The 13,810-nt window shown below is 39.1% G+C and overlaps 1 protein-coding gene across 1 annotated transcript in view; it reads right to left on the reverse strand.

Moving 5' to 3' along the window:
• LOC122789858 (formin-2-like) overlaps window positions 1-13,810 on the reverse strand; it is a gene marked incomplete at its 5' end in the record, with an annotated part of 2,118,086 nt that overhangs the window by 667,088 nt on the left and 1,437,188 nt on the right. Inside the window, 1 exon segment of the mRNA XM_044057292.1 lies at window positions 13,245-13,304. Coding sequence (XP_043913227.1) covers window positions 13,245-13,304 — 60 coding nt within the window.

The following is a 13,810-nucleotide window of genomic DNA, read 5'->3' on the forward strand; positions in this document are numbered from 1 at the left end:
CTTAAGTACAACCAGCTTGCAATCAATGACAAACTTAACCAGCAATAACTGTTGTTAGTTTTAAAGTCAGAAAAATAAACACCCAATAGAATGTGGTCCAACACAAATGGGGGGGGGGTTGTCACCTTTTCCCTAAAAGGAGGTATCATTGACTTTGACAATTAGCGATTGTTCCTTGAGGCATTTTGTAATCCATCTCACACAGGGCTCCATGTGTAGGTCCATTAGCTTATTGACAATAATATCATATGGCATGGTGTTGAACACCTTTGCCAGATCCAAACATGCAGTGTGGACAGCATGACCACTGCCCACCACTTGTATGACTTTTTCAAAAAAAGCTTGCAAGATTAAGCAGGCATGACTTACCTTTAACAAAATTCAGACTGTTGCATGTGTCCAGCTTGATACAGTTTATGTTGTCACATTGTTGGACTATGCATTTTGTAATGTAACTGTATTTTGATGCGTCAATTGTTTTTTTTTGTATTATTGTCCTATGTAATCCTAAATGTATTCTCTGTCATGTTGTTACCTCTTACACATTTTTTCTGTATGGAGCTTTTCTCCCTGGGCCACCACTGAAAATGGGCTTATAGCCCAGTTGGACACTCCTGGCAAACAAAAGTAAAATAAATAAATAATGTCATGATTGATGAGGTTGGTGGTTATGCACCCCATAACTTTGCAGACAAGGCTCATAAGGCTAACGGGTCAGTATTGGGACCACCTTTACGGAGGGACATCACCATTTCAGAGCTCTACGATTCAGAGACATAGCCTGCAGCAAGGCTTAGGTTGAACAGCCTAAGGAGAGGATCAGTGAAGGCATGCCTGACACGGTTTATTACACAACCCAGTATACTGCTGAGGCCCATGGAAGATGGGTTAAAGATTAATTTCTTATATGGATATTTTTAAGGAATGCCAGGATATTTTTATGATCCTGTGAGGACATGGAAGGGGATTGATAACAAGCTAATTATGACTTTCCTAGTGCGAGCTGGAGTTCTGTGTGCTCACTGGGGGAGGTCACTGGGTATCATTTGGAGAGGATAATATCCTGGAATAACACTTAAATTCCTTTACAGTTACTTGTGGGCTTAAAGGCATGATAGGCTCAGAACCAAGGTATGAAGGGGTGCTCAAACTACACTTGAATTATGTCAAAATGACCACACAAACATGGATGTATTTAAGGTGGAAAAGTGTTTCAATGTCCAGCAATTTATTGTTAATAGTCTGGCACTGAAAAGGAGCACCCTGATGATGTCCAATTTATGATTTGATTTGTTATTTAGTCTGTGATGTTCATTAGATGAACTTTGCCTAAAACAGGCAAAATGGGAGCAGCAAAAGTTTTAGGGCCAGTATGCTAAGAAAGTATTTAAAGCTGAGCTAGGAGAGACTGTATAAAGCAGTGATGGCTACCATCAACATTTAGTTCATCAAAACATTCCATCGACCCAATCTTCTGTCAGATATATCACAAAATGGAACCTAACCGATTCCTTTTCAGATCATACACTATGTAAATTTCTAGATATCAGCACAGTATAAAAACCAACGCTTCTTTTTTCCACTACACACATCACAACTTAACCCATTACACAATTACAAAAGAAAACCAAGTGCTAGTTCATATATCAATGTCAGCATTCTCTCAGTCTGAATGTTTAAATGTGTGTGTGTGTGTGTGTGTGTGTGGGGGGCCTAAATACCACAATCACAATGGAAATGTAAGTACCTACAAAATACGCGATAGTTAACACATGAATCACACTGGTGACTGGGACACTAACATGCTCTTAGCGATTTCTAATGCCAGGGAGTAACCTGAAAATCCCATACCCATGATAACTGCCATAGTTATATCACGTTTGCATTTGTGTATTAAAACTATATTGCCCTAAGAGGCATGTAGGTAAACAAAAATTATGTAAATGTTCAAGCCTGTAGTTATAATTCAAGCACCTAACTTTAAAAATCTGTTTGTTAAAGAATTTCTAAACTCTTTCCAGGCTCTTAATTTGAGTACAAGAGTAGCTGCTGGTTGTAGCACAGCATTCAACAGTTATGATTGATATGTTTGTCAGTGCACACAAAGATTAAGATTGTAAGCTTTAGTTCCTGTGGTATGGGGTTGGATTCCCTCAGCCTTTATTTGCCTCCTGTGTGACACTGAGCAAACCACTTAACCAAACATTGCTCTTGGGTCACCTCTGAAAAGGGACGGTCTCTCTAGTGGGCTTACCTGGTTAATGAAATAGGATTATCATCATCATTATTAATATAACTTTAATCAGGACTATAAGCACCCTTCCATCCCTACTCGACAATGTGAGCAAAAAATTCCCAGTGGCTGAATAGCAACTTCTAATAACTTATGCCACGCTAGCTTCAAAATTAAAGGATTTGTCAATAACTACTCCCAGTAACCTTAAGAAGATAAACAATGTTAAACCTAAGAAAGATAGAAAGAAAATAAAAATTTACCAGTTCAATCATTTAAAGAAATACTTATGAATGAGCAAACTAAATTAAACAATAGCTTACCAGCTTGAATTCTGAAATATTGCTTATAAAAGTGAGCCTCTAGGAGACTTGAGTGGCCATCTCAGATAAAATGCATAAGACTGAAGCCAAGGTGGATCGTCTGCCAGAGGAAAGTAAAAGACTATCAAATAAAGAATAAGACCTTGAGGACTGCTTCAGGTGTAACAGTCTGGTTTATCAGAGGGCAAAATAGTCCCCAACATGCTACACTTAATACTTAATGATTGTATGTCCTTCCAACCATGGAGCAGAATATGTTATTTAGTTTGACTATCAAGCCCTGACCCAAACCTACACAAGCCACAATGTGAGTCACCACAACCTAAGATAGAGCATTTTTAACTGCTTATAGGAAAATGTGCATGTTGCATGCCATGTTGTACTCAAAAAGAGTATGTGAAAAATGACAACCTACTTATTTGAAGACTTTGTTGCTGGGGTCCTAAAATGTCTGGCTGCATATAAACATGTGCCTAAACAATTAGGCTTCTAGTAAATATCAGGCCTTACAAAGTCACTCTCGGTTCTCATTCCTGGGAAAAAAGGAAGCTGCAAGAGAAGTGAGCTTGTATGGGATCTTGGCATAAAGATCTTTTTGTTAGCTGTGATGTTATGAAGTAGGATGATGCCACAAAGTGGTATAGCTTAGCCAAATTGTTCAATTATTGATACTGTCAAAGCGCAAAAGATGTTTCAAGGGGGGTCCCTAGTGTAAAATCCTAGTACAGGTGCAGATGCTGGCTAGTGGTACATACAGACTTGCTGCACATCTCACCTGTCTGGTATGTAATGACAATGGCCTGAACCTTGGCATGTATTTAGAGTTGCTCCCTGCTTGCAGTACAGAGAATGACATGCAGTGAATGTATGACAAGTGAACATACTGGGGCAGACTGTTTGCAGGGAGTAGAGAGCCCAGGTTTTGTTTGTGGTGGAAGGAATTATAGTGGTGTTTGGCTACCTACAGATAATAGGATCCCAGATGTAAATGCAGGTGCAAATATGTTTTAGCAGTGGGTATGTGCTCACCTGCACATTCAAGTTAGAAATCACCACATTGCTGAGGATGACGTACCCTTCTGTTTGATACAATGTGTCAGGTTCTATAACAGGCTGAGCACTAAACACTAAATTTAGATGTGGGGAGTTGCTGGACTAATATCACACACAGAAGCCTTTATGGAAGTACTTAGCAATATCTGGCTTTGAAATCCTGGTCCTAGCTGCATAGATTCTCAGTTAGGGAAGTAAGTGACAACCCCAGGGCTGTGTAGCGGTCTTAAAATATTTTATTCAATGCAAACTTTTATCTATAAGTGGGCTACACTTTATAATAATAAAGTGTGGGGTATCATAAGTCTTTATGATACTAGCTTCACAAAGGGGTTTGCTGTTCAGAGCTACACTTTGTTAGATAATAGTGAGAGTGTGTGTGTGTGTGTGTGTGTGTGTGTTTAGTTTTAGTGGGTTTTAAAGTTTGTGTAGCACATTAGGGTTAGTGGTGGTGGGGAAAGAGTTCTCCAGAGGGGCTTAACTTGTAAAGATCTCAAGTGCAGTGTGTGGAATAATCTTTCCATTCTCTGTTTTTAAGGGTAAGGAGTCAAGCATGCACTTCACTTTAAAAGGCACATATTTTGTAGAACATGGGATGTCAGTGAGCACATTATTACAGACAGAGAGGTAGAAAATCAGGTTGGCATCTTAATTCCCTATCAGGCCCTACCTTCACATGTACATTTCTTACAACCATGTTCAGCATAGCTTAAACGTTAAAGTGTTTTAATACTGTGGGCCATTCCTTAGGGGCTTAATTCCCATCTACACTGACATGTGGTGGAGGCTGGACAGCAACAGAATCAAAGCAAGACCTTTTAGTCTCTTTCTTAAAGGCCAGCTGAACCTTGGGGCTGGTGGAGTTTGCCACGGTACCCTCAGTCAAAAGCTTTAGATGTTGGTTCTCCAGATAAATAGCTAAGGAGTACAGATGACTGTGAAGGGTTCTGGGAACAAAGGCCTGACAAACGGCACAACAAGTATGCTCATGTATAGCACCTAAGCAGAACAGGCACTTGTTGTGTCTATCTTTATAGGGAATCTGCCTCCCACACTGACCTTTCCATTTCCTGGATGACATGAACTCTGACTGCAAATAATGCAAGAAAAGGAAGCACAATGGGGCACTTATCTGTTAATGGCTCAGTAAAATCAGTGCAGCAAAGACGTCTTGGACAGAAGTTCAAATGTAGCATTTGGACTAGCAGCAAAGAAGTTCTGAGGGTGAGCGTCATTATGTCCCCTTTATGCCCTACACCTATGCAGGGAGCATACGGATGACATATGTCGCTCATACGATGTAAACGCTTTGGTAAGTTGGCCTGACATAGGCTGTCCTTGGCAGGATATCCCACATGTAAGGAATACTGCAACAGTGAATAAGGAAGGATAACTGAACAAGATGCAGAATGGATTCATAGGGAACACCATTTTGGAAGCTGAAAATTTAAGAGCGTGCAGTTGAAATATATGAAGGACTGTAATAGACATGTGATTTTAATATCGACAAAGGAGATTCAATACAAAAAGCAGTGCTAGAGGATTTTAGGATTGGGATGAATGATTACATAATTCAAAAACTTTTTAGATGAATAAATACAGACCTATTAAACAGACTTATTATATAATGTTGAAAATGAAATCAGTACCCTGAAATACGGTAGATAGATGTAAGGTTGCACCCAGGCATTAACTTACTCTGGCAGAGACGGAGAATTTTACTTTTGTGAATGTAAGACAAGATTGTATTATCCATAAGCTTTTCACAGATTCCTTGAGAAGGGAGAGGTCAGAAACAGAGTGACATTTTTCAGGTTCTGGGGAGCTTTGAATCTGAGAAAAAAGGAAGGGAACAATGGCTCTCTATTCAGTTAGACTGTAATCAGAACATACTGGTCAGATTAAAAATATGGGATAGAGGAGGTAAAACAAAGCATAATTAGAATTTTTGATGCAGGTGGTGTTTAGGTGATGGGTATATCAAAAGGATTTCCTGTGAGGAAGGCACAGAACTGACAAGAGGATCACTTGAAATGAAATTAGGTAATGAACTGTACTGAAGGCTTGGGAGAGGAAGAATAGGGACTGGAGGTCGGCATGGAGGTGAATATGCTTGCTTAAGAGTGATGTTTTCTACGGAGAAACTGCTTGTATGATATAAAAACAATTCAGGTGCATCTCCCTCTCTATTCCTCCGTGTGTGTGTGTGTGTGTGTGTATGTGTGTGTGTGTGTGTGTGTGTGTGTGTGTGTGTGTGTGTGTGTGTGTGTGTGGGTATATATGTATATGGTATGTGTGTGTGTGTGTGTATATATATATATATATATATATGTGTGTGTGTGTGTGTGTGTGTGTGCAAAATATGTGTGTGTGTGTGTATATATATATATATATATATATATATATATATATAAAAGTGTGTATATGTGTGTGTGTGTGTGAGTGTGTGTGTAAAATAGTGTGTGTGTGTGTATATATATATATATATATATATATACACACACACACACACACACACACACATAGGCACATACATAGGTTCATAGGTAGGTACTAGGCTATCGGCCCAAGGGCCTACGTAAGCCTAGCCAGCAAGATTCCACAGCTTACTCCACCCAAGAAAGTTATTTTCCTGTGCCACTGTTCAGCAGAGACACAGAAGTGATTCTTGAAGAGTGCTAATGAAGAACTTTGCTTGACATAGATGGGTAGCTTGTTCCAGAGTATAGGAAGTCTCTGGGACAAGAATCTATCCCTCCAGCATGTCCTGTTTATTGTAGTGACAAGGTTTAGATCCCTAGTGTGTGTAGCTCAGAGTGATTGGCATTTCTTTAGGTGTAGCATGTCCAACATCTCTGGGTTTGACATAGCTTTATATCTTAAGCAGAGATCACCTCGGAGTAGGTGATATGCTATGGATTAAAGCTGGAGATGTTTGAGGCGGTCAGTGTAGGGCATTTGTTTGAGGCCAGTAATCCTCTTTCTGAGGTACTTCTCTGGCCTTTCCAGCTGCTGCAGATGTCTTGTGAGGTACATTCCAAAAGGGGCATTGTACTCTATAATGGGTCTAATGAGTGATGAGTAGAGGGGAACAATGACCTCTTTTTTTCCTGGATGAAAACCCTTTATGATGAGGTGTGCCATGTAGAAGGACTTCCTGACTACTGTGGCGATGTGACTATCAAAGGAGAGACTACTGTCCACCTGGGTCCCAAGGTCTCTTATCATGCATTTGGTGTTAAGTAGATTGCTGCCTATGTGGTAGTTCAGGGGTACAGAGTTTTTACCAAAGGGGATGACACTGCACTTTTTGGCATTGAGCTTGAGGCCATGGCTCTGACACCAGGCATCTGTCTCAGTAAGGCCCTTCTGTAGAATGTCCACATCATTTGGGGACTTGACTATGGCTCCTAGCTTGCAGTCATCTGCAAACTTCATTAGCCAGAGGCCTTCTGTGTTAGCCTGTACTTCAGAGAAGTAGACACCAAACAGGAGAGGTCCCAGGACGGAACCCTGTGGTACTCCACTTATCACTGCTTTGAGGTTAGATTTGGAGTCTGCAACTTTTACAGTGTGGGTTCTGTCAGTGAGCCAGTTGGCAACCCATCTTGTGATGTAGGGATTTATAACTAGTTTAGTGAGTTTAGCTATAATTCCAGAATGGGGGATGGTGTCGAAAGCCTTGGTGAGGTCAAGATAGGCTGTGTGAACCACCTTACCCTCATCCACGGCTTTGGTGACTGCCTCAAAGAAGTCGATCAGGTTCAGGAGGCATAATCTGCTTTTCACAAACCCAAACTGGGTGGCATCCAGAGTTTGGAGGTTACCAATGTCTTTGTTTATGAGTTCCATGATGATACGTTCCATGACCCTGCAGACCAGGCTCGTCATGCTAATAGGTAGATAGTTCCCGGGATCAGTGGTGGCTCCCCCTTTGTGGAGTGGGATAACTGTTGCTGTGCGCCATTCAGTGGGCACAAAGCCTGATGCAAGGCTATTATTGAACATAGTGCTTAAGTGGGGAGCCAGTTCGTTCTGATGTGTGTGTAAAACACAGCCCAGGATGTTGTCTGGTCCCATGGATGCTGTGTTTTGGTTTTACCTGTGCAGTTGTGATTACAGAGACTCTGCATTCTTCCTGTATAGATATGGGCCCTTTAGGGGGTGAGAGGGGGGTAAAGTTAGCACTGAACCGATTTGCCAGGATGTTGGCAATATATATATATATATATATATATATATATATATATATATATATATATATATATATATATATATATATATATACACATATATATACATACACACAGACACACACACACACACACATATATATATATATATATACACACACACACACACACACACACACACACACACACACATACATGACTTACACACTACAGTCCTTCCTCTGTGATCACTACTGTTTGGAACTTAGCCTGAAACAGGAACTTCCTTGTCAGTGTTCTACCCCTCTAAACAAATACAAATACAGAAGAGCTCAGCAAAACTCAGGAAATTTACTATAATTCATCCAATTCTGTACCTTCTATATTACTTTTTTTAACTCTGTTGTCCCCTGTGGTGGTTGATAATTTGGTATCGCCTAACATCAACATTAGCCCAATGACTAAAGGCAATGTACTTCTTCTTTCAGCTTTTTCCTGGTTATGGGTCGCCAGAGCGGATCACCTGTCTGCTCATGATTGGCAGTGGAGTTTTACGGTGCCAGCCCGGTGCCCAACCTTCCACAGAAGGCACACACTCACACCTAGTGCCAATTTGGAGTGTCCAATCCACCTACAGCATGTCTTTGGGATGTGGGAGGAAACCGGAGCACCCGGAGGAAACCCATGTGACCACAGGGAGGAGATGCAGACTCCGCACAGAAGGCACCCCAGCCGAGAATCGAACAGGAGAACCTCTTGCTGTGAGGCGGCAATGCTAACCGCTGCACCACAGTGGCCGCCTGCTAAAATAGCATGGAACAAAGTTTCAGTCTTCAAGCATTCCTCAAGTTTTGGAATACTGTCTCCATGTTCTGAAATAATGCCCTTTCTTCAGGTTCATAAATCATAAAACGTGAGCTGCAAACTAGTGGTGTGTTTTAGCCATATAATATCATGTAGCAATGTTAATACTAAGCTCTGTATGTAACACACAGTACTATGTTCATCTCTGCTTGCAGAGGTGGTAATATGAATATCTAGATTTGGTACAAAAACTACATAAAGTATTTCATTATGTGCAACATAAATTAGAAGGGTCTATACTGAATCATCAATGTGAACTTAAAATCAGTATTCACTATTGTGAATATAAACCATCAACATATGGTATACATTTTTAAAGTCCAAACCTATCAACCAAGTATTTTTGCATCTACACGCCCCTTAACTACAAATAAAATAACTGTGAGACTTCTCAGCAGAAAAAGACAAACTTCAATACCCCACTATCTGATCTTGGAACAGTAGTATCACTGCCTGAGCCACAGTGAAATTGGCAGGAATGAACCTTGTACACCTTTACTTAACACTGCAATCCACACAGAATACAATACTAATAGAGCATAGATTGAGGATCTCGTCATTTTGGTTACACTGCAAAGTACAACACTGACTGACAGAAGTGCAAGCAAAATGATGAAGCATCAGTTGCCTTCATCTACACTTTGATCAAGTGACAGAATGACCCGTCAATGTAATTTTTTTTTTTTTATGAACTGCATTTCGACTAACTGTAGGATTCCAATTACAACACATAGGTATAACTTCTCCAATATGATCAGCAGCTGTTTTAAGTTTGCGGTCTGTGTTCCACTTAGGTGCCCGGTCTGCATCCCTGTTTATTTTGCATTCCCTTTTTTGTGTCCGAGTTTTCCAACACTTTGCTCACATTCATGTCTTCCTTTTCTAAATTATTTTGTTGCTGATGCCCCATGATATGTTTGCAGTACTCATGCACCATAGCTACTTACATACATGCACAATCACGGGTAATAGTATAATGACAAGGATACTATCTAAAGCCAGAATGTCCTGACTGACAGCTAGGTAATGATCACACAGTAATTATTTTTCATGTATGAAAAGTAATCATTCTGGAAACAATACCTTACAAAGAGCTCCATCTCTCACACTATAGGATACGCAAGACTTGGGTGCTGAGTTTAAAGGAGAAATAACTAGATATAGATATGTACGACTCCAATCCTGTTTTAAGATCAACAGCAGCTCCCTCCACCAATACTGGACAAAAAGTCAGTCGCCAGCAAAGTTCTAGCTTTAAAACAGCATGTCTAGAATGGGTACAAATATATACTAGCTACCTGTGAAATATCCAGATATTAACAGATCTAGGAAGGAAAGGAAAGAAAAACGCATCCATAATTCAAACAACAGGTAATGTGTGCAGATGATTCACACTGTAGTTGCCCTTCACATCAAATTTTGTTATAAATATTCTAACTACATATTCATTCTTCACTAATTCGTCATTGGTCTGGCAGTCTAGCACACAGGAATAAGGGTATAATCTGTTAACAAACCTCATCCTGTAGCACATGGATTGATTACCTCAGAATCCATTGGCCTGATGAGTAACTGAGCAAGTCATTTAATCAGACAGTGCCTCAAGGCTGACCCTGAAGAGACCTGAACTTAGTGGGCTGACCCACTAAGTAATGCAACAAATAAAAATTAAGAAGAACTCTGGACCCTAAACAGCACAAACGAAACCAGTTGTACACTCTGGTCCCTAAACAGCACAAACGAAACCAGTTGTACAATCCAAATGCACGCTGGGAAATCTCATTATCGTCTTTAAAGAGCGAGCAAGAAACCGTGATCATATTCTGCAAAAGGCTACACTGGTAAGTGTTCTCAGCTGGGAATGCACTTATTTGTTCTATACTGATGGCACCGAAGACTGTGTGCACCCCTTGCAACCTTTTACTGCAAGACATTTTGACAAAGCCCAAGATCACGGGGGGACAAAAGCCCAAAGTCAGGGACAGAATTTAAATTTTGCTAATGCAACATTAGAAAGTGTAACGAATAACAGGCTTTGGATTAGTATGCATTTCTGAGGGTTATGAAGTCTGAAACTCAAATGTCTGTCATTATTTAGCAATTTCAAACTTCAGTGAGTTGCCAGACAATCCACACATTTGAAGAGGCAGACCAAAGATGTGAAGTGATTTAAGCAAAAAGTATGTTAATTCTTGCAAATGCAATGTTAAATTGTCCACATTTACATGCCTTGGGGCTATCACAAAATTATTTATTAAGAAGAGAAAGCTGAACCTCACAGAGAACTCAATAATCAATATCATTTAAATGAGAAGGCTTGTGACATTATAAATGCTGAAAAGTACTAAAGAATTATCAGTTAAACATTTCCTGCAGTCCCCTGATTCTATAAATATTCTCAATAAATATTCTCAAAAAATGTATAGAAATCACAGTAAATTAAAATATAAAATGAATCTACATTTCCATGTATCCCTGCTACACCTAGTCATTACAATAAGAATAGTTAGGATGCGACAGAATACAAGGCCGCTAGAATGTCAACCAGGTTTCACAACTCTTGTACAACAGCCCTTGATTTATTACCACAGATATTGAAACTGTACGGAGTCTGTGCTCATGGCAGATCAGCTAAGCTGTTAAGGTACTGCTGCAAGTTGTTTTGTCTATCCACATGCTGACTTAAGTAGCAGAACATTATGTTGCCGGGGAAGATTCACTGATAAAAGGCAAATTCATTTCACAGACTTATGGGAATACACTCTAAAGTCATTTATCTCATGTACTGTCTCAGTAACTTAATGGATGCTTGAAATAATTGATTATATCTGTCTGCAATACAAGCATACTTCGAACAACATTTAATAAAATATGTTATTTCATTTCTCCTTTTCCTCAACAAGAATGCCATTGCCTGACCTTACTAAAGGAAAACTAGCTGCTTGTTACAGCTACAGTCTCTATACTACTGACATCATTTACTTTCACAACCAGAACTCAAGATCAAGGAGTCCTCCCCTACACAACTCCATTTTTGTCTTATTGATTAATGAAAGGACCCTCTCTAAAAGCTGACTCGGGAACCTGGAACCATCTACTCAAAAACTAAGTTGCAGTATGTATTATTTGCTATTGTATGTATATTCAGTTGTTCTTCATGTACTCTGCTGCTCATTTATTGTTCTGTGGAGCTTTTCTCCCCGGGCTTCCACTGAAAAAGGACCTGTGTCCAGTTGGAATTTCCTGGTAAACAAATGTAAATAAATAAATAAACAAAATTTTCCAGTTTTCATTGAGAAGAGGTTTAACAGCAGCGCTACAGAATTAGGACTAATGAGCAAGTTACTTTAGAATTCTCCAGAAATGTATACTTATGGTCTTTCTGATATACGTTGAGCTACCTTGAACTGTTCAAAACTAATATTTATACACTAATATGCTGCTTCTTTTGAACATCTTCCTAGCCCACCTTATTTTATGATGACCCTGACTTCATATCTTAACTCTCTTATTGTACAAATGATGTAAACAGGTCTAATACAGTTTCAAGTTCTGCATCTTTTGTTGTATTTATTACAGTACTGTACATAACATTGCATTTTGTTCTGTACTAATTAATTTTCTGTTATGCTGCTTTGTGCAACTAGCCCAGGTCCTAGCTAAAATGATCTTGTACCAGCCCAGTTACCTGGTTAATAAATAACTTAAGTCAACTACCATGACAGTGAAATTTCTTCAATCTGCTTTATTTATACAATCATCTGTGGAAGTGACATTATCTGTTATACCAATTAAAAACTACAGATCCACTCCTACATCTTTTGAAAATGTATTTATTCACTTGTGGTCCAGATTGCAATACTGCAACTGGAAAGAAGCATTCCTTCCTCAGGGGTATGTGGCAGTATAAAAAAAAAGTTAAATTATTTACCTCTCACCCACAATTACCTCCATACCATCATGCACCCACTTCAAAACTTTACTAAAAGTGCACCTAAAAACATGCTGGCTATGCCCTTGCAATTCCCACTCTAATATCACCCACCCTATCCAACCACTACCTTTCTTTCCACTCCACTAACTACCTTGATTATAGCAAGCTCAGATGCTTATAAGCCAGTACTTATTATACAGCAGGACCTTCTTCTTGTAACATTTGTTAATGTCTGTTATGTACTTCACAGATAAAGATTCTAGCTGTCTACTGATGTACTATGTTCTTCATCTGTAAATATGTTGTAAGTAATTGCTATGTAAATTGTTAATCACTATGTAATCCAATGTAACTACTGTCTGTTTATTTTACTGTGGAGCTTTTCTCCCCGGGCCTCCGCTGAAAATGGACTTACGTCCAGTCGGACTCTCCCGGTCAACACATATAAATAAATGATTTGCTCAGACTCAGAATCACACATTATGCATGTATAAGTTGATGAGATTCAAACCCTGGTGTCTAAGCTTTACTATTCAGCAGTTTTAACAAATGCACTGTTCTCCGATTCATTCTTTTTACAACAGGCTTCAATAACTATATCCCTAGTTCACAAATGCAAGGTTTCAAGTAGCTTTCTTTATAACTAATGTTGAATCATACTGTACCTCATCAAAATGCCTCAAGTAGTATGCAACGACATACGAGAGGAAACTTCTACTGTTATCCTAAATACAGAAGAAAAAAAAGAGAAAAAATAATTTTCAATATCATTGGTATTTCATCTTTATATTTAGGCACAGCTTTTCACAACTTTCACCAGTTTTCTAGAAATATTATTACCAAGTGTTGTCTGAAACAACAGTTTGTCATTTGAGTTTATGAGAATTTCTTAATGCAGATTTCAGTATAGCAGCAACATTTAATGACTTGCAGAGTAAAGAATGCCCTAATTAATAGGATACTGATCACAGAAAACAGCAAACACTATGCATGGAGGAAGAACGAACATAAGGGATAATCAATATTGCATAACTTGTTTATATCAAAACGTGTTACAGGAATTAAGTTATATTCCTTAAAGGCCACTATGTGAATGTACACACCACAACAATGCATTTGCAATGATAAATTAGAATATATACACACAAAGTTGTATTTGTTCTCTTCAGACTTTCGTTACATTCAGAATTACTGTTTTACCTACACGTTTTGTAAGAGATAGCCTAACTTA

Source organism: Protopterus annectens, chromosome 15.part0 (assembly GCF_019279795.1).
Source record: "Protopterus annectens isolate FY-2018-M chromosome 15.part0, PAN1.0, whole genome shotgun sequence".
Taxonomy (NCBI): Eukaryota; Metazoa; Chordata; order Ceratodontiformes; family Protopteridae; genus Protopterus; species Protopterus annectens.